The following is a 26,148-nucleotide window of genomic DNA, read 5'->3' as shown; positions in this document are numbered from 1 at the left end:
CAAACTGCTGCTGCTGGTATAATGGTGTAGGGGACATTATCTTGGCAAAATTTGGGCCTCTTAGTACAAATTGAGCATCGTTTAAACACCACCTGAGTATTGTTGCTGACCATGTCTATCATCTTCTGATGGCCACTTCCAGCAGGATAACGCAGCATGTCACAAAGCTCAAATCATTTCAAGCAGGTTTCTTTAACATGACTCCAAAGTCATGTTAGTTGGACTTTGAGTTTAGTTCACTAAACTCAAATGGCTTCCACAGTCATCAGATCTCAATCCAATAGAGCACCTTTGGGATGTGTAGGAACGGGAGATTCACATCATGGATGCGCAGCTGACAAATCTGCAGCAACTGCGTGATGCTATCATGTCAATATGGAGGAAAGTTTCCAGCAACTTGTTATGTCACAAAGAATCAAGGTAGTTCTGAAGGTAAAAGGGAGTCCAACCCGGTACTAGCAATGTGTACCTAATAAAGTGGCCGGTGAGTGTATTTTGCTTTGTTACTAGTGTGTGCTAGTGTTTCCTGTATGAATTTGGCCTGACAGTGGAAATGTGGCTAATGATTGGCGAACAAATGACTGAAGTGGTTCTTTTTAAAGGGTAACTAATGAACAGCATTAATAAAGCCCCAGTCTTACAGATCATTAACTAAAAAAAGTTGTTTTAGGGTTTATTTACCCTTTAATGGCTCAGATAAAGAATCCACCACACAATACTGTTGATGAATTCCGCAATTCATTTTTGATTAGAAACTGGGAATCGTTACTTTCTGTACACTGGTCAATTTACGGGCTAATCTGTTTTGTAATTTATCAGCTAAAAATGGTCATATGGATCCTACATGTTATATCATGTTTTGTTTTGTCTTGTCTGGGAGCCCTGCGTATACGGTACAAGATTGAAACTTGAGTCACTGTTGAAGCAATCCTTCAAACATGAGTCATTTCAAACAAGAATCAGATATCAGCAGAGACACTGAGAACAAGAATGAGATGTTCTTGACCGTCATCTTTATGCTGATAGTAGATTCACAACGGCACTTACCACTAAAACACAATTCTCACATAACCACCATGTTCAGAAAGACTTCAAGTACAATACGCATAAGGACGTGGTTAAGTGCTTAACTGGAAAACACTTCTAAATCAGCATTCATCACTATTATCACTCATACTCAGGCAAACACCAGCCTCTTTGGAAATATTACTGTATAATGTCCAAATAAAGGCAAATGTTAGCACAAATATGATCAAATACTGCCATTTTTGTTAAGCAAAAACACATTACTTATTGCTGGTTCATCCTTAGTGGCCTTACATCTTTCTAAGAGAACATTGTTCCATTCACACCTTTGCTTCTCCTTTTCCCTGTGGAACATGAAAGCACGACCCACCCCCCTTTCCCATTGCATCTGGATGGTCACCATGGCAACAGCCTTTTATAGCAACACTGACAAAAAAAATCAATATAAGACACTAAAAAAGGAGTGAGGATCTCGAGTTTGAGTCATTTAGTCTTAATGTGCTGGCTAAAATAAATGGAATGTTTTTCAGAGGGTCTGTTCTTGATTGGTCTTGAAAGGATGGAAGCACACATGTGGTGGAGAGGTTTATTTTTGGAAGGTGTGCTAGTTCTTATTTTGAGCAACTTGTTCCTGTCTTGCTGGAATTTAGGAAACTGTTTGTACTGATAGCTAAATATGCATTGAATGCACGCCTCCAAATCATTCCACATTTATTGTGCCAAACGGATTTTATAACATTGTTATATGCCAACGGGAAAACCGAAAAGCAAAACTGAAATGTCAAAGGAAAAGTGAAGCTATAACAGACGCAGTGGATTCCTGTAACACTCAAATTTCCCTGGATTTTCCCATAAAACTCTCCGAGATCAAATGACAGATAGCTGCTTTTTAATAAAAATGAAAGCAATTTGACAAGATTTTAAACCACATTAAGCACAGAATCTTTAGGACACAATATCTACTTCAGTACATCAAATAGATCATCATCTAAAATGTACCAGTTAAACCTTGGTGGCTAGGTTACATTCTATAAATGCTAAAGTGTTTATATCTATTCTTCATAGTTTTATCATTTTCATTTCAAAACAGCTTTGACTTTCAAAAAATAAATAAAAATCACATATTTGAACCCGCTTTAAGTCCAGACCAGGCGGTCTCAAAAGCAACTTCCCAACATTAAGACCATGGAGAAACCACACCGATTCGATTTCCCTCCTCTAGGGATGCGTGAAAAATCTCGGGAACATTGATTGTCTCTGGCTGTGGAGAATGCAGGTTCCCATCCGGCTGGGGGTTTGTCACCTGAAGATCCAGATGATCAATCCAGTCACCTGCAGTTCTCGCTTTCGGGAGGCTCTGGGCCCTGGCAAGACAGTTCAGCCGAGCTTAGCTGCTTCCAAAACATTCATGGAGTCTATACACAGTCTACACGGTGCCCGGATTGCACTTCGTAAGGTCGTACGATCCCATCTTTCTGGCCCTCAACATGGTCATCACAGCACCAAGCAGTGCAGCAGCGGCTCCCAGGGAAATTGCAGGGATTATTAAGTCATTCCAAACCAATGGAGGGTCATATCTTTTCTCTGTAACAAAATATCAAAGAGATCAGAAAATTTTAAATATGTTGTAAATTGTCCTAACCAGCTGATTTTGAAAGTGATTTTGTCAGTCTATTTTTGCGTCTGAATATGCCTGCTTTCCTAGTATATGATAGGTGAAGTGAAAAGGCTAGTATGTCCAAATTCATAGTATTCATAAAACAGCAGATGAAAAGTACCCACATGTACCCAGAGTGCCTACTCAAAACAGTATGCGATTTCTTACGTTTTTATTTCGATGACATTAAGCTGGGTAGCCCTTCCCACAGTGAAATTTTCTCACTTTCTCACTTCCTTCCTCACTTCATGTTCCGCCTGGGATTATGTCGCTATGCGAGAGTTACTCAGACATTCAATAACTTGATATAATATCTGACCAGTTTCACTCACCAATCACGTTGATGCTGAAAATCTCCGTCTCATAGCCCAGGTCGTTGGTGACGTTGACCTGATATAGGCCTGTGTCATTGGGAGTGAGGTTGATCAGTAGGAAGGTGCCATCAAAGGAGTAGATATTTGTCTCCCTATCCAGCTTGCTGAGGACAACCACAGGTGGAGGGAAGCTCACGGAGCGACAACAGATGGTGATATTCTGCCCCTCCTGAACATCCGTGGATGGAAAGACCTCCACCGTTGTATTCCTAGGCGGTGCTGGGTTACAAGAGGCATAATAATTGTCAATTGCTTAGACAGAAACCGCTTAATAAGAGCAAAAAACAGTAGAAGCTAAATTAATCAATTTTGATGAAAAGGAGAACGAGGCAAAATGGAGAGCAAGGCACTCCTATAATTATAATGTATTTCAAATAACTGTTGATATTTCAAACACTAAAACACATTAATACTACGCCCAGGGTAAATTGATTGATTTTGACCAGATGTGATACCTTCTAATTCGAAAAAATAAGTAACTTACCGTTCACAATAATCTTCACACTATCACTGTGACTTCCATACACATTAGAAGCTTGACAAACATAGAAGCCAGAGTCATCCAGCTCAACCGAAGGGAGGGTAAGCAATGTTTCAACTCCATCACTGGCAATTAGCTCTGTCTGAATGCCGTCCGACACCCTGCTCAGCACCGTACGCCCCACTGGAAAGCTGTCAGAAACGCAAGAAATGCTCACAGTTTCTCCTTCCTTCAACTCTGTCAGAGGGCTGACAGTAATCTTGGTCGCTCTGGGGGGATCTGTAAAAGGAGCGCAATGTCAGAAAACCAAGACAAAGTCGTACTTTAAAGGAACAAAGAAACAACCTTGACTTACAGTGAATGGATAATGTAGTAGACGCCGTCCTTACTACTTGAGCGGCTGGCACACCATGCATGTCCAGCAAGACTTTGCAGGTGATGAGTTTGCCCTGGTCTTTCCTGTCCACGCGGTATGAGTACACTGAAGTCAGATTTGTTGTTCCATTTGAAAATGACCCAAATTCCGAATGCATTTCTCTCTCTCCATCCATCCACAGGATTTGGAAATGGTTAGCTGGGAAAACTTCCTGAACAGTGCAGGTCAATTTCATCATCTCTCCCACCAGACAAGGTCCAGAACCTTTTATGATAGGACTTGTAGGAAATGCTGATAAAAGAATAAAATTGAATGACTAAGTACTTTCAAGTATAAATACACAGAGATACTGATAAATACAATGAGATTCAGGAGAACCTTGAATGAGGACAGATTCAATATGTAGTACAACATGTAATGTAAACAAAGCAACACTCCCTCGCACATTCTAAAAAGTTAATATCCGCTGAGAGCAACAAAACGTTTTAGGGAAGTTTGTTTTCTATCAGGGGAGTTTTAAATCTTGACAACATTAACCACTTTGATGACCTCGGAAGGCTTTGTTCATTCTCGTTTGGGAACATTTATAATAAATGCTTTTATCCCTGCATCAAATCAATGTCATAGTGAACTATTTTTAAAACTTTCCACAAAGAGACTGAATTACTGTTCACTGATGACTTATGGTTAACGGCTGGTTAATTGCAAATCAAGCTCAAACCCTCAAACTTTGAGGAGTTACAATGAAGGGAACTTTCCCTTGATTAACTCTTCTTTTTAAAAAAAAATTAATTCTTTTAGTATCGTAATATCTTTTTGTTTGAGCATCCCACCTAGCCAGACGAGTTTTGGATGGGATTATTTGTTTTATCAACCAATGGTAGATGTGGGCAATATTCAGGAAACATAGCGAATTATTCTTGCGATTCCATTTGGTGACGCTAGTGACAGAAATGACACATTTCACCTTGAGATGTCGAAAACCAGTGAACTATGTAACATTAATGTTTTGACGTAAACTCGAAACTAAATAGTAAACCTTTTGAGATACTTACAAAACACCTTCACTTCCGTCTGTTTGGACTTCTTTATTGAGCCACATGTGACCTCACAGACGTAAGTTCCCTCATCTTCCAGCTCCACTGGATCAAGAAACAGCTGGGACTGGAAGCCATCAGTCTTAATTCGCCTGAGGATCGTCATATTTGAAAGATTCTTCCAGGAGAACTCAGGTCGAGGGCAACCTGAAGCCTGACAGGGGAGCACCAGACTGGAGCCTCTGTCTGACACAATGACACTATCCGATTGCAGCTCCACTTCTAGAAAATGAGCTGTGAAGAAAAAAAGAGAAGTTTTGACTACCTCAAGCCGAAATTTGCAGAAATGTACTGGACTATGTATACTTCAACTATGTTAAACTTCAAGCTCAAATTTAAGACGAGGAACCATAATCTCAGTGTTACTACTAATCTCTCTCAGGGGCTGTTTACTCCGTTTTCAACTAAAAACGCAAGACTTTTTATGCGTTTTGGCCGTTCATTTACACAACAAAGGTGTTTTGGTGACATGAAAATGGGACTTTTGGAAAGGATACAGATATTAACAGTAACAAATAAGGGGGAGGGGGAGCATTCAGACATCATTACAAGTGGTTATAAGAATTACACAAATCAACAGAATATAAAAATTTGACATCGTGTTTTCGAAGCCTTTGTGTTCAAAGGTTTTATCATTTTCTTAAAGGAAGTCAAAAGGGACTTTATATCAGAGGAGAACATTCTAAAATTGGGGTTACAGTGAATGGTTCTGGCTTTAAGATGGAATTTACCCAGAAGACAAAGTAATAATACAGTATTATCAAGATTAACATCCTTAAAATGAAAATTATAGATTATGTAATTTGTGTAGGCGTGTATTTGGCTCGAGTGAACTGTAGTAAAAGAATGCGTATGTGCGCAGGGTTTCTTTACGAAGGATATCGCCAACGACTTGTATGGCATGCATAATACAGCGGCATTAGTCATTTGCGCAGATCCGTGTGAACGGGGATCGTTTTGATAACGTTGTAATCTGTAAGAAGAAAAACTTTTACGTTTTTAGCACATCGCTGTTGTGTAAACGTACCCTCAGAGTGTCTTTACGGATTTGATTTAGGTCTACAATTGGTTCCTCTACAATTGGTTACGCTATAACTGCTCAACAGACCAAACTTTGTACCAACAATATCCACTAACACACAAGACATACATTCATGGTCTTACCCTCAACGGTTAGATTGAGAGTGGTCCTCTGACTGCCGTGCTCATTGAAAGCCTCACAAACAAACATGCAAGAGTCGGACAGCTTGACGGAGTGGAGGATAACTGATGTTTCATTCCATTCACTGGTCATTAGCTCTCTGTCTTTACCGTTCTCCCTCCTGCTAATAACCACTTTTGTTACTGGAACACTGCTGGACTTGCAGGAAATGCTCACGGTGTCTCCTTCCTTCAGACTTGATTGTGGACTTGCTACAATAACAGTATCCATGGGAGGTGCTGCCAAGAAATTCAAAAATAAGATTAATTAGGATCAAAGTGATCATGCATATTTAGTAGGAGTGTAACAGTACACGTATTTGTCCCGGAACTTCACGGTACGGACATCATGGTTTGGTGCATACAGTCAGACAAAGAATACAGTCAGTCACTGGTGATCCACACTCCAGTCCAGAAGGGGCGTGCACGGTAATGCAACGCTGTTTGCTAATCGCCACAACCGGAAAAAGAGCAGAAGAAGAGACAATCTATGCGCCACCAACCCAAAACAAGAGTTCAGATGGCACGCAGGAGCTTGGTAGTAGCCTATACACTGATTTTGGTTCATTTTTGTGACACGCTCTACAAGCTTCACGTAAAGGAAATCGGGCATCCTGTATGTTTTCTTTATTTTATTATACCACAATGATTTGTTTTTATTGCGGGTGTACACAAAAATCTTCGTATGCGTTATTTTCATATTCGCCATTCGGTGGCTCTGAATTATCAAAACACCTCTCAAAATGCTTGCGGATGTGGAAAACGCAGAAAATCGAACCCAATCCAAAAAACTGTATGACAGACGAAAGATTCGGAGGCAGTGTCTGCACATGTGATTGACAACGTTAGGTTGAATTTATTTTTTAACGTGCGAAAATTTCGGACGAGAATTTCAGAATCAGTGTGGAGTATTTTAAGTATTTTCCGCTGTTATATAAGACCAAAATCATTTGGCATTGTGCCGATTTGTGTCGTAAAAGTCTCACTACAGTCAAGTGATAAAATATGCCTGGAAATGGGAAGCCTCAGGTGCCGCTCCACTCAACGTATCCTCATGGAAAGGTGAAGTAGGCAGATGTAGATGGCTCTGTTTCTCCTTCTCGCTCAACTTTCTGTGATTTCTTATTGAACTTTGTGCATCCGCCATTGACACCGCATGTTAATGAAATGTACTGTACTCCTATGGAACCGTGACCCCAAAACCAAGGTACGTACCGAACCATGACATCTGTGTACCGTTACACCCCTAATATTTAGAAATTAGAAACTTAAGGAATTATATGAACCACTAACCTTGAATGATTACTGAAACTGTGGTGTTTTGTCTTCCCACGTCATTGCTAACGTCACACTGATAAGTACCAGCATCCGATAAGGACACGTTATGCATGAAGAGATCTTGACTTTTTCCCATTTCCACAGACTGGCCATCTGGCTTAAGAGCCGTCCATGTAAATTCTGGCTTTGGGTTGCCCTCAGCCTCGCAGGTCAAAGTTAAACTGGATCCCAGTGAGACGGCGGTCACTCCAGATACTTTAACGTTATGCGGTGCAGCTGTGAAAGCAATGGGAAAACGAATGACCATGGGGGGTCGTATTCTTCAGAGAGGAACTACTATTCCCACATCCGTTTTGAGTTTCATTTAAAAATGGTTTGCGTTAGTATATGTAAGTACAACTTACAAAGAACTTTCATGCGTCCAGACGTCTCCTTGGTCTTCTCATTGGGGGGAACATCATCCAGATTAAGTGTTGCTCTGCACGTTATTGCCTTCCCATCATCCTCACTTAAAGGTGTGAATGTGTAAGGAATCCTCAATACATCTGTGCCATGTTTTCCCTCATCAGTCTTGAGAACCGTGTCTCCTTTTAGCCACTGCACTTCAAAATACTCAGAAGGGTATACAGAAGACACTTCACAGTCCAAAACGCTTTCCTTTCCCAGTATCAAACGATCATACCCGGATATAACTGGGTTTCTTGGAAAAGCTGAAAAAGATTTAAAGTTTCAGATACGAGTAAATAAGCAAAAATAATCTAGAATAGATATTTAAAAGTTTTATGTATCATTATGAACAAAAAAAGACGGGCTAGTTGTCACAAAGTATAAAAACTCACTGTAAAGAAATATATTTCTTTTATCAAACTTATTATTCAACTTATTGTAACTAAAAATTTTAATTTCAATGAACTAAACATTTTAAGTCAACGTGGTAACTTACTTTTTAAAGTTAAACCAACAATATTTTTTTAATATAAGGTTTTGAACCAAAAGTTACATTACACAAATGTGACACTGGCCAAAATGGTTACTTTTTACATTTTTGCTCTTTTCATGAATACATTTTCTTTCGTAATTGTTTTATATTTATATAAACACTATAATTTAGACATAACATAATATACATTTTAAAACCTCTTGTGGAAGGTGGTCATTTTATCAAAAACTTTAAATATTACTTTATAATTCAAACAATCAAATTCTTTCTTTTTTTTAAACAGTGTCAACAAACAGTGTCAAAGCCGATTATTGTTGACAATTTAACCCACATGTGTGAAGAGGTCAAATAACATTTTTATGCTGGAAATGTTCAGCAGCTTTTTTTTGTAGCCAAGATTGAAATGTCTGCGTCTAAACAGAAACTGACTTCCAATGTTAAACCTACCTAGAGGAAAAATTTACTGAAGTATAAAGTGTGACAACTTGCCCCATCTCCTCTAACAGTGCAATGAAATTGAAGACATACAGTGAACTCACAATAAACTGTAATCTTTGTTTTCGCCTGTTTTGATTCCTTCTCACAGAGCGCTTTGCACACTATGGTGTTGTCGTGATTCTGCGTCACATTTTCAAAGACCACCACAGATTCTCTGTCCTTCGTATTAAAAGTGGTGTATAACGGTTTGTCTTCTAACGAGGTCCAAGAAAACGTCACCTTCTCTGGGCAAGATGACATTTTGCATGCCATCTCCCTCCTGTCACCCACTTTGAACAGAGCTTTCGATGGCAGGTCCAGTACATGGGAACCAACTATTCAAGACAACATTTTCTTTTAGTTCCAACATCAAAAGTTAACATTTAACAAGCTAATTAACTCATTTGCAAATTTTATGAAATGCTGCAGTTAAAATGCATAAATAAAATATATGCAAATGTAATTAAGTCATGAAAGTTTCATATTGAATTCAAAATTCAAAATAATTAAAATTTTAAACATGCTCTGCACTATATATATATATATATATATATATATATATATATATATAAAATATAAAATGCAAAATTAAATAAAATATTAAGCATTTTATAAAACATCAATACACTTAAGTTTTGTATTGTTTTATAATGCTCACATATTAAATAATGTAGTTAGAATAAGGGACTTATAATGATTTAAAACACACTTATGCAATACACTGTAAAAATGATATGATCAATGTTATGGCAACACATGTTTTTACATTGCTTTAACTCATCAAAATAAGTTAAACAATTTTCAACTTTTTTTTTACAAGATTCAACTCATTTTAAGTGAATTTTGATTGTAATTTAAGTTGAAATGACTTAAACATCCAAGTTGATTGAACTTAATTTAAGTTAAGTTTACACAACTTTTTTTTTTTTTTTACAGTGTATTTGTAGTGGAAAAAAATAAAGGTAGTAAAGATGCATTATAATGCTCAAATCTGCATATGTGGATCAAAACTATTTTTTAGACCAAGGGGTATTAATAAAAATTATACTTTTAAAATAGAAAATACTTTTATAATAAAAAATAATTAAATAAAAATAACTTAATTGCAAAAAAGCAGTTATACACCAAACAGAGAATAAATTATATGAATTTTGCAATGCATAAAAAAAAGCAGTTTAGTAAGACTTTAAAATATGCAGGTTACCTATTAGCATATTTAATTAAATGTATTAAAAGTTCTAAACTTACCTGCAACTGGTAGAAGCAAAGTCAACAGAAAAGTTGAATCCATGCTTAATAAAGAACTTTCCAAGTGCTCAGAGAGAGTTAAAATGAGTTAGTGCTCTTGCTTTCATTCATGCCTGGATCTCATTTATAGGAATGGAGAAGGGGGTGGGATTGTAACCCTCCGCCTCACGAATTTGAATACGCCACTAAGGAATTTCCCAGCCTCAAATGCTTTTGTTTAGAGTCACATGGGACATGATCTGAAGTCCCGCCACAAGCTCCCTCTGCTGTTCTGATAGGGTTCTTCTCAAATACAGGAAATTACTTCATTAGACATTGTTTACGCTTTGAAGATAACATTTCCATTATGAAAAACTAGCGGCGTATAAAAATAACTGTCAGTGTTTTTTATAAGATCGGGCAGATAACTGTTTTTCCCAGAAATGCTGAATCTACAAGAACCAGCTCAATTCATTGAGGTGGAAGCTGTGGGCATTTATTTATTTTAAGGGTTTAAATTATTTCTATGTAATTTATTCATTTGCATATTTGGAAAAAAAAAGCAGTTAAAATTTGTAAATAAAAGTTTTGTTAGCAAGTAAAATCATAAATTGATTTTATAAGGATTTTTGAAGTGAAGTGACATGTAACCCATCCTCGGAAATTGTCCTCTGCATTTAACCCAACAAAGTTAGTGCACACATTAGGAGAGGTGAGTAGTGAACACACACACACTGCAAACCGTGGATACACACACACTGAGGCGCCTGGGGAGCGATTGGGGGTTAGGTGCCTTGTCTGCCAATATTGAGAATCGAACCCGACGTTATCGTTACCAGACTGACTCTCTAACCATTAGGACACAACTGCCCTATATGCAATTTAGTTTCATTTTTCTCTCACTGTGTTCTGTGCCATTTTACCTAGATCAAACTGAAGTCAACAAACTGGTGTCATTGTTCAGGTCACTCGCACTCACACTTGCTCAGGTTTTTAACAATAGAGCCTGAGGATTATATAAGCGAGTGTTTAAGACCGGATATGACTGAATGGAAGTTTCCTTCGGGGGTTAAAACACATCAGACATTCTTCTTCACAGAGCTTCACTACATTGCAGATGATCTTGCATTAATCATAATAATGAAAAGAAATAAACAAAACATGAGAGATTTAAGCTATTTAGACGAATAAACACAAACAGAATATGCAATTAATAATCAAATATTATTAATAATGTTACTTAATATTAATGACATTATTATATTAATATTAACAGTATATAAATATATAACATCTATTCATATAATAGAAATTTTAAACAAGCTGTTAAAATAAAAAGCATTTTATGCACTTATTTATTCAAAATAAAATAATAATATAATTGAAATTTTAAATAAATCCTAAATAAAGCAATTTAGCATTTAATATAATAATACACTTTAGAAATAATTCAAAATAAATTCTATTCATATAATTGACATCTTAATATAAAATGCATCTAACAAAAGTTTATATATATATATACACACACACACATATATATATATATATATAAATATACTTTTATATATATATATATATATATATATATATATATATATATATATATATAAATAAATATACTTTTATATATATATATATATATATATATATATATATATTTATACTACAGGGCTGTTGAATGCTTGAATCTGATTGGTTGAAGAACGTTCTAAGGTGTGCATTATTTTCAGGGAAACGCACAGCTAAAGTAGTTCCAGGCAGGTCTTGACCGCATTACAGTTCCATATCACTTCGCGTAGTCAACTGTAATAACGGAAAATAGGATACAATTCATAACAAGAAAAAACATGCAGCCTCATGCGCTTGATCTGCAATTTTCAACGTCTAGCTTCACAATCAATGGAAACATGCAGTTTAATTTTAATAAAGTATATAGGCCTAGGCTATCTATAATCAGTAGAAAATTAAACTGAATATAGGCTAAATAAATAAATAAATGGATAGTCCTGCAGCACGGATTTTTATTGCAGATAATATATAACAAATAAATAGTTATTGATAGGCCTACTTGTTAAAATGGCTTTGTGTTTAATTTATTTGGTTTAATTAATTAATTTATTTATGTGTTTTATAACATCTGTCAATAATAGAAAAAAGAATGAACAGATTAATTATAACGAATTGAATTAATAAATAAATAATAATATTGACGCACATGCTTGTCTCATTATTGCAACATATCTCTCTAATTACTGCATTAATAACTGCATAAAGCCGGGGACACACTTTAAGGCCGGTTATGAATGTAATTTGATACTTATGACTGATCATGACCAAACGCGTGTTCAGCGCGTTCAGTCTGTGTTCAAAGTCGGTGTTTAAAATCTGCTGCAGCGATGAAAACAGTAAGAGAATGTGTCAGCTAGTCGTGTGTCTCCAGCATTAGTCTGCTATCAGAGGCTCAAACCTCCGTTACTAACTCTAAAATGACGTTTTGGACTTAGCAACGGAGACACTGGATTAGATGCGTAAGAAATTAGTCCTACATACAAGAGCGTTTTAATGACAACAACTTTACAAACGTCTTGAAATACATAATCTGAACAATGTTTCGATGTGTGGCAACTGTAGTATAAGCGGAATAATTGACTTCAGGCCGTTGAATTATTAGAAAAATAATGCACACCGAGGTGTAACGGCCACTCCGCTTCGCGTCGTGACCGCATTACCACCTCGGGTGTGCATTATTTTTCTAATAATTCAACGGCCTGTCGTCAATTATTCCTTACATATATATATATATATATATATATATATATACACACACACACAAACAATATACTGTATATATACACACACACAAACACTTACAAACTTTTGTTTATTGTTAATCGATTTGACAGCACTAATTTAATATAATTAAATCATTATGACTTAATTCAAAATAAAAATAATCAATTTTAAATATTATAAAATCACACACTATTAAACCATATTAATATTCATTTTATATAAAAAATTAAGATAAGAAATGAAACAAGTCGAGATATTTAAATTTTTATTTGAACATTCATAAACATTTCTTATTCATAAAAGTGCCAGTGTAGTCTTCACAGTTGTGCAAAAACAATTCACACTTCAACTTGCACAAAAATGTTACAAAAACTTTGCTTTACAAAACACTGTAAAACACATGCAGCTTATCGTGACTGATTATTGAAGCATCTTCAACAGGCACAAGCGAAATTCGGCCGCAGTACAAGTCGCAAGGTTTCGCAGGTTATATCTCAGTTCATCTCACCCAGAAATGCCCTGCGGCTGTTTTGTCTCGGGAAGATGTGAGAAATAGTATTGATGGTGATGGGCTCGACCCCGACCGTGGATCCCCGCAAGAAGTCCCCCCTCATCACAGACCTGAACGACTTCCGAAACTCCTCGTTTTTCCAGGTGTACAGAAAGGGATTGGACACGAATATAGTGCAGAACACAATCCAAGTTGACGTCCAAAGCGCCACTGACACCGGGACGAACAGCCCGGCGATGAGAACCCAAAAAATGGGTTCGGTTGTAAGAAAAAAAATTAAGCACACCGCTAGAACGTAGAAGCCGAGTCGCTTGTCCTTTCTCGGGAAAGAATAAGGGAGGTTGTTCACGATTTGGAAATTCAAAATACTGACCCTCTTCACACTTATTTGCACCCGGCGGAAAATCTTAAAGTAGCAGTACATGACGACGACGGTTTGTCCGATGATGGTGAACGCCAAAGTGCAGGCGGCAAACCGACTGGACAAAACGGACACGGTGGTGAAGGATCCGTCTTCTGCGTCCCGGCATCTCTCGGGAGGGTATCGAAAGGACGTGAGCCACGGGAACAAAGAGCCCAGCGAGATCAGCCACGATCCTGCGATCATCCACTCTGTGTTTCTCTTCTGATACAGACTTTGATACACAGCAGGCGTTTTGGTGATCAAAACATACCTGTTCACTGCGATAAGCGAATGGGAGAGCAGTGACACGGTGATTCCGAGAAACAGCAGCGCTTCTTTGAACGCCTGGTAACCCACCACCAGAAACGTCCCAGTGGAGGTGGCCACCGCTTCGTGGGGCATCCAGAAAGCACAAACCAGCAGATCCGCCACGCAGCCGTTCACGATAAACGCATTGCTGGCTGTGCGGAGCTTCTTGAACGTCACCACCAAATAGATCACCAGGAGGTTGAGGACGGTTCCCAGAACGCACATGAAGGAGTAGAAGGTGGCGAGGGAGATGCGCGAGCCGCGTCCCAGCGCGCACATCGACAGTGGCATGTCTGTGTCATTTGGCATGATGGGAGCAGGCTGGAAAATAATGTCATCTCATCTCATATTGTGTGGAGAAGCGTGCGCGTGAGAGAGCGCAGCTCCCTTTGGCGATGCTGCGGTGGAGAAACCAGCTTTATACGTGCGTGCGTTCATGTGTGTGTGTGAGAGAGTGTGTGAGGACTGAGAGGCGTGAGATCAACAAGAGCCCACGCTACTATCTGGCTTGTCTTTCATTATTCCCAGGGAGCATAATTCACCACGAAGGCAATTCATTATTCATAATGGACTTAGCCTGTAATAATCAATAGGGCGTAATATAATGGGCTCCCCACTGAGAATCTTTAGGAAGGAGGAGGGGCAGTAGGATGCATTTTGAATATGCAGAGAACATAATTAATATTAGTTTGTTATTTATATATGGAAATTCTGGCATCATTTACTCACCTTCATGTCACTTTAAACCTGTAGGGCTTTCTTTTGTCTGTGGAAGAGAAAATGAGAAGTTTAGCAGAATGTTCATGCTGCTCTGTTTTATACAATGAAAATGAATGAGGACTAGGGTGAAAAAATCTCCAAAAATGAGAAGAAAATATTTTTTTTTATTTTAGTCAGACATGACAAAAATAATAACCTAGTACCCATTTTGTTTGGTTCATATTTTGTTTTTGTTTTTTTGTTGATAGACTTAAAAAGAACCAGAACAAAAAAGATACAGTATGGTTTTAATTCACTACAAAGAATAGGTTCATAATTTGTTGGGGAATCAGACTTCCATTGGTGGTGCTTTATGTTATTGATTCACTAAAAATACGATTCATTCGTCGGCAATCGGACTACACTGATCACTGATACAATGTCGAATGAAAAATGGCTTATAAGAGTCATTTGTTCGAGAATCATACAACCACTGGTCATGCTATGCGTTTTTGATTAATTAAAAATAACAGAGTCATGCGATTAATTTGTCGGAAATCAAACTACTCTGATCCTGTTGTTTCTGATTCACTAAAAAAAAACGGGCTCGAATCGGACTACCGTGATCGTGTTGTAAATTTTTCATTTATTAAAAGAACTGGCTTGTAAAAGTCATTTGTTCGTTCAGAAATTGGAAATTCGTTTGTTTTTGATTAAATAAATAAAAAAACTTAAAAATCATTGGTTTGGGGAATTGGACTACACTAGTCAGGCTGTATATTAAATAGATTCCATAAATACCCGCTAAAAACGTTCTAAGAACATTTTGCTAACGTTCCCATTCAGCTATGAAAACGTTATTTCTAAATGGTCTCTGGAAGGTCAAAATGTCCAGTTTTTACATTGCTTTCAAAATAAGTTAAGCAATTTTCAGCTTTTTATACAAGATTCAACTCTTATTTTCAGGTCAGTTTAAGTCAATGTAATTTAATGTAGTTTAAATTACATGTAATTACATTATGTAATTGTAATGTAATTTAAGTTGAAATGCCTTACATTTTTAAGTACAATCAACATGGATGTTTAAGGCAGCAGCTTTTTTTTTTTTTTTTTTACAGTAAAGTAGTAACGTTTAAATACATTAGATGAACATCCAACTAAATGTTTTATATATATATATATATATATATATATATATATATATATATATATATATGTGTATGTATGTATGTATGTATGTATGTATGCATGTATGAAGAGTTTAGATGCAAAAGCCTCTAAGTGCCATCTGAAATTTTCTTCTAGAATGATCTTTTTTTTTATCAAGCTTGTATATTTACATTCAGTAATTTCACTTAAATGGCAATGAAAATTACCTATTAATTGTCATTTAAGTGAAATTACTTAAATATACAAGCTTGATAAAAATGATCATTCTATAAGAAGATTTCAGATGGCACTTAGAGGCTTTTGCATCGGAACTCTTCATATATATCAATGTTTTGAGAATATTAAGGCCATATAACTTTGAACAACATTCTATTACCGTTACTAGAAGAACATGTTCAGAAGTCTGAGAGAACCTTGGCAAAATGCTAGCCAAAGTTCTGAGAATCTTCCGTGTTCCATCACAGAATTATATTAAGTTGTTCGGCATCAGAGCGCACTTAACCTTCAATAATGGAACGACATTAAAAGAGCAGCGTGAATATTTCTTCATCCGATTCTCAAGTGCTCGTATCTAGTATAGGTTAGTAAGAACAACCTTATAATAGTTTTGACATGTCAAGCTGCCTTTCCAGAACCATTTCAAAGATACTTAAAGACTATTATTATAGCGAATAGAGCAGCAGCAGCAGGAGCCTTGAAACCTGCTATTTGCTTTAAATGATTATTGAATTTAATGTGTATTCAAAGAAATACACATTACCTTCATAATCTGAATGAAAGGGCTCGGAAATACACGAGGCCATGGTTTCAATTCAATACAGTAGGCCTAGCTGCTACACCTATGACAGCTATAGCACTCAAGTAGCCTAAGCCTAGTATCGTAAATAAACTTTTTAGTAGAACATTTTGGACCCGCAAGAAGGTTTTCTAAATATAGGTGGAAGAAAGACTTCACAACACTGCATCAAATCGTGCAGAAATTAAACTGATATATTGGAATACTTACTGAAATCATGCTGTGAAAGTCGCTCGGCTAGCAGAGCTGTCTCCGGACGCCCACGACTCGACGCCCGCTACCAGATAGACTCGAAATTAAAGACTTTAGTTCACAAATGTGTGGTGATTTGCTGTTCACACTTTGTTGTCAGGGAGAGAGCATCGTTGGCACTTCATTTATTTTTGTGGAGCTGTTAAAAAGCAGCTGTAATTTTCTCAAAGAATAACACAATCTGTACAGTAGGCCTATTTACTTACCAACGTTAAAAGACGAATAATTTGGGATCTGCACTTGAGGAAACGTTTTTCCATGCACAAAGAAAAGAACAAACTAAAGCAAAATTAATCTTTTATTTTGGTCTTTGAAATCGTGTTTACATTGTAAAAGAATAATGTACAAACCACTAAATTGTATTTTAATGTCCATTTAGTATGCTCGTGAATAGCAAACAGCGCTCTAACATTGTTAAATTTTCTTTACACACTGCTCCAAAAATATATATATTTTTTTTTTTCCATACGCAAGAGAGTAGTTTATATCATGTATGTGTCAAAGAGGTAGAATACTTCAATCAAAAAAGATTCTACCAAAACGTATATACACATAATTCATAACACCATCTGGAATGTACAGAGTGCTACAGGCTAAAAGATACATACAGATACACAACAGTCAATCAAGTTATAATTGCATAAGCTTGTACTGGAGTATTTGTTCAAACAGAAACATATGGGTTAGTTTAACCCAAAAATTCAAATTGTTATCATTTACTCACCCATCATCAACCTGTACTATTTACTTTCCTCTGTGGAACAAAAAAGATGATGTTCGGCAGAATGTTCAAGCTGCTCTTTTCTGTTAAATGAAAATAAATTGGGCATTTTGAGGTCTAAAAGTACACCATGAAAAGTGGTCCGAAGAAACGCGATACCGAAGTTTGCAGAAGGCATGTTTAGCGTGATGAACAAACCAAAATAATCATAATTTGCAGAAAAGCTTCCTCTTTGCTGAAGCTCTTAAATTTCATTCACCAATTGTTTTTTGTCAAGACGCATCACATCAGATTTGACATCATGATTGTAAACGTTTTTATTTCTAATTTACATAAAATCTGGAGCAACATGTTTTCACAAGCAATTCTTGAACTGAATGAGATCTGAGTTTCAGAAAGAGGGGAAGACTTTCATTGAATAAATTATTCTTTTCGCACAATTTTAAAAAGCAAAGATTTATTATAATTGAATAAATTATTCTTTTCGCACAATTTTAAAAAGCAAAAATTTATTATAATTACACAAAGCGAGCGTATGACTTCATAAGCTTATTTACCACTTTTATGGTGTATATATATCATAAATTTATATCATATAGATATATCATAATATATATATCATAAATTTGTCCCAGTCCTTAAAAAGAGCTCTGTACATTGTGCAAAAAAAATCTTATTTTGTGTTTCACGGAGTCAAGTTTGGAACGTCATGAGAGTTACTAAATGACCGTATTATCATTTTTGTGTAAATAATCCAAAGGTTTTAGCTTAAACCCTGCTGGTAAACCAATAAGAACACTGTACGATAAATAATTTGCACTTGATTGTAAACATCCTAAATAACTGAATTAGTAGACAACCCTCAACGGATCAATTTTTCTGGATTAGTTTGTACATTCATTATGTGCAATAACATTAAGGGTTTTGTTATACATATCATCGCCTACACATAAGCTCCTCTACTATAATAGAAAGTTGAAACTTGCGAGTGAGTATTTGTTATCGTTAATAATATATATATATTAAGCAGTTTGCGCTACCTCATGCAAAAATGGTGCATGTTAAAACTCGGAACTCACTCGTATATTCTGAGATATTATTATATTTCAGAGGTGCTGGTGAAAGATGAAGTGTCGGTGCTTGTGTTTTCAACAGCCCTTGAAAACCGTGAGAGCTCAGATCTCAATTAGTTTGATAATAACACACATTATGATGTCACAATGGAAAAAAAAGACAAGGAGTCCATCCTGTTTCTCATACTGAACAAACAAAGCCCTTTTGCCGAGAAAAATAAGTTTGCTTGCAAATTGGTCGTGGTCTCATTAGCCGTCCGCCGTTGCGTGGAGACGAGCCCACCTTAGACCCCAAATAAAGAAAACACACACTCTTTATCCCTTTCGCTGGCCAAAAATCCCTTTGAAGACGACACGTGGCTGACGAACCATTTTGCACCTTTCAAATATAGCCCTCGCACTTGATATGTTACTCAGTAAGTACACTCAAGAGACAAAAACGTGATATTTACGTCAGAACAAATTCCCTAATCCAAAGACACAGAAATATATCCAACGAACCTCGTCGCTGAGCATAAGAATCATAGATAAAATACGACAAAAAAAGTACAAAATTCTTCATCTAAAAATATTTTTCAGTACAATTATGTATATTCATACATGGACAGTATCTAAAAAAAAATAAATTAAAAAAATTAAGAAGAGATGGTTTGAAAGGATGGCCAAGGCAAGTTCGTGTTTTTTAACAGCATGCAGCAGATTCCAGATCAGCTCGGACGTATCATTACCATGAGGCTAACCATGAGCCGTTCGGTTTCAAAAGCATCTCCTTCCTTTTTTTCGAAAGGAAGCCAGCGAATTGGTGGTCACAGTGAAGGCGTCATGGGTCGGAACCAGGTCAGCAGCGCAGGACGGAGGTTAGCGGAAAGTGGCGGCTTTAGTACTGAACATACTCAGACTGAAGGGACTGTAAAAGAGGGGAAAAAAACAGAAGATGAAATGATTACAAAGCTAAACATAATTACAGAAAATTACATGGCAGAGGATAGTTAAATAATTGTCTAAAAAGCTAACCTGAGACATTACTATCACAGCCCTCGCTGATGTAAATGAGGGTGAGATGAGAATAAAAGGTCAAAGCTTAGAGAAGAAATACATTTGCATTAAATGCGTTTTTTACACGGACTTTGTGCAAAAAAGCCACTTTGGTTAGAAGACACAGGTGTACAACATGCACAACTGAATGCTAATTGTACTTAATTGCTGCAAGGGGGATGGGGGAGGGATAAATAAAAAATAAATAAAAAAAAAGCGTTCAGCAGACAATTGTGAAGCAACAGAAAGCATTGTGTTCCATTTAGTGTCGTCCGTTTTCTAACGTTTCATCAACGTTCTAATAACACCAGATTCGCATTCATTCAAAATCGTAAAAGTTGGATATATGGCTACTCAACGCTTTTGAACTTCTGATAAGAGTATCTTAGCAAATTTGTGCCCACAGAATTCCGCAGGAAGCCCCACAGGTTTCCAACGAATTAGAAATGTCTACGAGCGTAAATGTTGCACTTATGGCTGCATAACATTGTTTGAACATCTGATTGGAACATCTTGACGAATGTGCGAATCTGAACTTGATTGTAAACATCCTGAAAATTCATTCAAAGTTAAAAACAGCTTGGCAGAATGCAACTTTCCAGAAAAATTGCATTCATTTAAAATCTTAAAGGTGCTCTAAGTGATGTTGGGTGACGTCACTTCTTGTTGGCGTTCAAAGTATTGTCAAACAAAACGGAGGCTAGCTAGACCCTTCCTCCTCCTCATCCGCACACTAACCCCCCAAACCCCACCCCCAAATCCTTCTTGTCGGTTATTGGCTGGAACAGTTTGTTACGTTTCGTGGTGTGGGTTAGCCCAGTTTGTTTTTGTTGCCGTTTGTGGAACCTGGGATGTCTACAGAGACCGGGTTTTTTTTACAGTGTGTTCAGGGAACAGACAGCTAGCGGATAGTGAGGAGATGTTTGCTGTATATGACAAAAAATGTTTTGGCCTAAAAAACGCGTCACATCACTTAGCAGAGCACCTTTAAATATTGAACATATGGCTACTTAACGTATTTGAACTTCTGAATTTGTGCTCACAGAACTCCCGCGGGAAGCCCCACAGGTTTCCAACTAATTAGAATCAGTCAGTCGTTCAGTTCTACGAATATTTTACACATCCAACGAATGTCCACTTATTAAATATCATTTAAATTATTGAACTACTTTGATCATGTTTTCAGCAACCTATAAGAATATATAGATCAATCTGCACAATTGTACCATGTTCAAAATCATTCAATAGAATTACGAAGTGCAGAAAATCCCCCCCCAAAAAAAGAAAAAAAAAAGCTTTGTTTGGCCCTGCTGCTGAAAAATCAAGCAAAGTCGTTCATTATTAATGAGAGTTGCATCTGATAACATGATAATGAGAAATGAGACAACTTTATACTAATTCACTACAACCTGAAGCAGGCATTTTAAGCAGCAAGAAAACGGATACCTTGACGGTAATTAGAATGTTTAACGGAGCGCAGTGCTGCTGTCAGTGAAAGACAGAATGTGATATTCATCATCACTGCAGTGAAACTTTACAACGCCTACACATGTAGCAGGAGTGAATCACATAAACGGGGTAGGGTAGTCAGGGAGAAATTCTGCCTGGAAAGTTGTGAAATCACATGATAAAACGTACAGTGGCTTAAGTATAAAAAAAAATGATTCACAATGGGGAACAAATGCACTAAACAGGAAATTGTAGGGAAACTACCGAACTCCCTGTAGCAGGACCACTTCCAAGAGTTCTGGAGAAGGTCCAAGAACAACAGACCACTAAAATCAAGATCATGACCTTTCCATCCAGTCTGGACCTGAGTGCCTTCAGGTCATGCAATACCACAGACAAATCTATTTTCTTTGCAGTGGTGAAGTGTTTCTTGTAAACCTAGACCTATTCGGCATTCATTGCTCCAATAAAAAACAAAATGAAGGCTTTACAAGTTGGGATCAATGACCCCGATTTCAATGATTCACCAAAAATATATGAAGAAATTTAAAGGTAGGCTAGGCAATATTTTTTAGTAACACTTTTAGTTACACTGGTTAAAACTCTAACAACCTGTGAAGTTCTTCATGTTATGTTATGCTTTCAAAGCTAGCTTTTACGAAACTGCACACACTAGCTTCGATGCTTTTGGTTCTGAATCAGATTCTATTTAACCATTCTGATTCCTTAACAGTTCCATGAATGATTCGTTTAGTAATTATGAGTAAGATGGAACTGAGAATGTAACATATAAAAGGTGCATTTAGAGACCATTTAATCATGGGAAAAAATGTATGATACGTTTAAAAAGGGTGACTGATTCGCGAATCAGAACACTGATATATGCGAATCAGAACCATCATAAAACTTTGTTGTTGCCACAAAGGTCTACATACGTCTTAGGGAGCACAACTGACAACAAAAAAATTATGCATTCAGACAGCAAAGTCTGCGAATCAGTCTGCATTCTCTTGCGCATGATTCATTTCTGCATCGGAAGAACATAAATGAACAAACGCAACCATTGAACCAAACTTCAAGAAAATCATTTGGTTTTTGGAACCAGTTCAACAAGTAAGTTGTTGATTAAGAACCAACCAAAAAATCGTCTTTGATTAATATAACAATGTTTTGTTTGCGAATTAGTCAGCATTCAAATGTATGAAGTTAATTCTGAGTCGGAGGAGCAAGAACGTAAACCAACACAAACGTTGAACCGAACTTCAAGAAAATCGTTTAGTTTCTGAAACCAGTTCAAAATACGAATCAGTTGTTGATTAACAACCCTAAAAGTTTAACACCTACTTGAAGCGGGGGAACATTTGTTTGACAACTTCAAACAAATACTGAATATTTGCAGCGTACACCACTCCCATTGCATCAAACAGCAGCATTGAGGTGTCATTAGTACTTGTTAGCAGCCATGTTAGTGCCAAATCAGATCAGAGCTGTCAGCCTTCCACCATACATGTAAAAAGTACCCATATTAGCTACGTTTTAAAGCCTTCATTATATCCCCAATGAATCCCTGCTCTGCATTTTTAATATTTGTTTATTTAGTATTAATTTCCATCAGCGTGGGATGCACTCACAGAAATTGAAGGGCGACGGATTAGCTCAAAATAAAAAAAATGGTCTCATCCCGACCACTTGATTAAAGCTCACTTGACAATAGTAATTGAGTAAATATTAGATCATCTAATAGCGCTCTGAGAACACACTAGAGAAAGACGTACACAGAGTGAGATGTAACATGAGTGACATGCACGTGAGCGTGTATTCAGTAAAAACAGATGACATGCAACATGCTCAGGGAAGCATTTAAAAGCATCTGTTAGAGAAAACGTCAATATTTAAACTGAGATGTGTTGTGTTAGATCAGAGTAAAGTAGGAAGTATTTTGGAGAAAAAGTACCATGGCAACCATAGTTTCCACTAAAATACCTTTGTTACAGTTGTGAAACATAAATATATATGGAATCTTTTTTTGTTCTAGTTTAAGAAGTTCAAGAAGCTTCCAGACTTAGAAATGTCTAAATTTATATATATATATATATATATATATATATATATATATATAAAATAATAAAGGAAATGTATATAATTAAAATGCATATGAATCAAATATAAACTTTTAAAAAAATACAGTTTTATTAACGTATTACACACGCAAAAGATTTCAGTGACCACATTAAATTCCAAATATAATTTATTCATTAAATTCCAAATATAATTTCTCAACAGTATAAGCATAAATATATTAGGCACCCTCCACTGTAGATTTTAAGAAAGAAAAGCCATACTTGTGAACTACTTGTAACTATAGCATCTTAGCAGAAACAAATGGTTACCATGGTAAATTTTATGAAATGCTGCTGCTGGGTGTGTAATCTTGGGAGGGTAGATGGGAGGAGAGATCACTTACGGGAATGGACCGGCTGAGGTAGCGTGCAGAGAGCCCGCTCAGCCCTGTCGCGGGGCTTCTGTGGTGCCCCTGTTGCCTTTCATTGGTGGAAGGTCCGCTCAGGCCGGTGTGGTTGAGGTTGTAGGTCACACTTTTTGCCCCGCTGCTCGGGCTCACCCCGTTGGTGTTCGGGGTGCTGGTGGTGTTATACTGATTGTTGTTGTTGTTGACCTCATAGTGGTAATTGTGTGGGGCGATCGGGCTGCTGTAGCCCGTGCGGATGGGGTGGGAAGTAAACGAGGAGGGGGGAGGTGGTTTCCCAGAGCCGTTTGCTTCGCCATTTGGTTCGTACAGGTTACCCAAAGAGCTGGCTAACCTGGTGCTGGAGGATGGGATGGAGGGGAAACAGACATGAAGGGTGGAGGACAGGGAGGACACACTCGTACCCATATCTACACTGCACGACACGGAGATCATGGACAATCTTCTGATAAAGGGATGAGGAATTGCATGTAGATTGGCTGAGATTGTATTTACTCTCAGCCTGAAATAGGGCTGGGCAACTTATTCAAAATTGACTACGGCAAAGTCTCTTTAAACTTAAATTAATTTAACTTGCCAAATGTAATTTCGTTTCTTCTACTTATGTAAATTAAAATTTTGATTCAATCATACGTTTGTGTCATCACAAAAAACGAACAAAATGGGAAACAAGTAGTTAGCAACGTTTAAAAAACTTAAGATATATTTATCCAAACAAAACGTTTTTTTTGGGGGGGGGATTATAAATGAGGTTTAAATAACTTTTTTCGCTTACATTTTGAGAACATTATTAAAGACCAGATAGCTTTAAACTAACGTTTTATTAACATTACTGGAGAATAGTCAAATTTCGGAGAATGTTCCCATATTTATTATTATACATCTATAAAATATAGCCCAGCCCATGGCTGGAGAGTGTTAAAAAAAGTGCTTTTCAAGATGGTCTGAACAGTACTGGAAAATAGTGGGTATGCACTTGGTCCACAAGTGAAAGAGTGGAGAGAGTGAAACAGTAGTAGGTAGGTGATATGGCTCTGGCTATTTGATTACATAAACGGCAGGGAACGAGTCGCTTGAAACCAGTGCACCAACAGCACGGAGCAACCAACTTGATTCCTTGCGTTTACGGCTCTCCGTTTCAGAGCATAGGGTAGTCACAGAGAGGAAAGAAGGCCACCAGGGAGCTGGGAGGAGAGAAGACAGGAGAGAAAGAAAAGAGGAGGAAGAAGTTACACAAAAGAGTTGGTGGACAAGTGAGAGAATAAGCAGACAGAAGAAAGATATGGAGAGTGTAGAGAAGATTGGAGGAAAGCTGATTAGAAGGGAGGTCAGGCTCACCTCTTGAGGTTGGTTGATGAAGATGAAGAGCGGTCAATGCGCTTGGCAGAGGCAGAGACGGAGACAGAGGAGGATGGTGGGACTTTGGAGGATTTTAGGGGGGAGATGGAACCCTGGACAGTGGCTGCGGGTTTCATTCGGCTATAAAACACACACAAACACAAATACAGGCATGAAACCAGCTGAAATCACGTAAAAATCTTAACACTTAAATGTTAACAGAACACCGTATTGCAAACTCTACAGGAGTAAATCAATATTTTGTGTATATATGAATGAATTGATATTTATTAAAACACACACATAAAACACACATACATACGTGTATATATATATATATATATATATATATATATAAATAAATAAATAAATACACACACACATACACACACACATACACACACACATACACACACACATACACACACATACACACACACATACACACACACATACACACACATACACACACATACACACACACACATGTATATACACACAGTTTTCAGGGTGGATTTGAAGTAAAAAGAAGCCAAAAGCAGGTCTGCAATTATATAAAAGACCACTAAATAAACAAGATACAGTAGTCTGGGCTGCTACTGGGAATCCGGGAATACTATCATTTCATCTGCAAAATCCACCCTGGCTTCAGCCGTTATGTTCTTGCCAAACACTTGTGCTAGGAAATTAAGGGTTTAGAAGAAACTTTTAATGGAGTCATAGCTTCCACTAGATTCTGTACAACAAGGGAACGAGATTATTGTTTTAAAGAGGCTTTGTTTGAGGATAAATAAATCAGGGTAAAGCAGCAGGGAAAGTTACAGGCGAGGGTCCAAAATCAGCCTAGTAAAATTCACTTCTACTTTTGTTTTCTCTTTACTTTCGTTTCACACTTTTTTTTTCTTATTCTGGTATTCATTCTGAAGTGTTCTTTTTCTCTACCACTAATCACAATCTCCCACACAGCTTCTCCTCCTT

At 37.1% G+C, this 26,148-nt stretch overlaps 3 protein-coding genes across 5 annotated transcripts in view; all 3 read right to left on the bottom strand.

Annotated features, from left to right (window-relative positions):
- Positions 1 to 1,898: 1,898 nt before the first annotated feature.
- vcam1b (vascular cell adhesion molecule 1b) lies at positions 1,899 to 10,299 on the bottom strand. Its single transcript, XM_084116902.1, has 10 exons — positions 10,155 to 10,299; positions 8,969 to 9,241; positions 7,894 to 8,199; positions 7,505 to 7,765; positions 6,176 to 6,451; positions 4,970 to 5,245; positions 3,894 to 4,205; positions 3,542 to 3,817; positions 3,016 to 3,276; positions 1,899 to 2,610 (listed from the first exon to the last, which is right to left on the bottom strand). Exons 1-10 carry the CDS (start codon positions 10,195 to 10,197, stop codon positions 2,453 to 2,455), a joined length of 2,442 nt encoding a protein of 813 aa, XP_083973028.1. The 5' UTR covers positions 10,198 to 10,299; the 3' UTR covers positions 1,899 to 2,452.
- A 2,862-nt stretch (positions 10,300 to 13,161) lies between these two features.
- On the bottom strand, positions 13,162 to 15,937 carry gpr88 (G protein-coupled receptor 88). The gene has a single exon (XM_084117668.1). The coding sequence runs from the start codon at positions 14,459 to 14,461 to the stop codon at positions 13,424 to 13,426; it is 1,038 nt and encodes a 345-aa protein (XP_083973794.1). The 5' UTR covers positions 14,462 to 15,937; the 3' UTR covers positions 13,162 to 13,423.
- A 3,642-nt stretch (positions 15,938 to 19,579) lies between these two features.
- cdc14ab (cell division cycle 14Ab) overlaps positions 19,580 to 26,148 on the bottom strand; it is a 41,305-nt gene continuing 34,736 nt past the window's right edge. The window contains exons 14-16 of one of the 3 annotated variants that reach the window (XM_084116511.1): positions 25,171 to 25,311; positions 23,812 to 24,172; positions 19,601 to 19,770 (exon numbers count right to left, since the gene is read on the bottom strand). In XM_084116511.1, coding sequence (XP_083972637.1) covers positions 19,741 to 19,770; positions 23,812 to 24,172; positions 25,171 to 25,311 — 532 coding nt within the window. In that variant the 3' untranslated portion in view covers positions 19,601 to 19,740. Of the gene's footprint in view, positions 19,771 to 23,811; positions 24,173 to 24,562; positions 25,017 to 25,170; positions 25,312 to 26,148 lie in introns of those variants that run through there. The other 2 variants (XM_084116512.1, XM_084116513.1) reach the window with 2 other exon arrangements.

Source organism: Abramis brama, assembly GCF_963993115.1.
Source record: "Abramis brama genome assembly, chromosome: 6".
Lineage (NCBI taxonomy): Eukaryota > Metazoa > Chordata > Actinopteri > Cypriniformes > Leuciscidae > Abramis > Abramis brama.
Note: the sequence above shows the minus strand (reverse complement) of the source record. Positions and strands in the feature narration are given on the sequence as shown.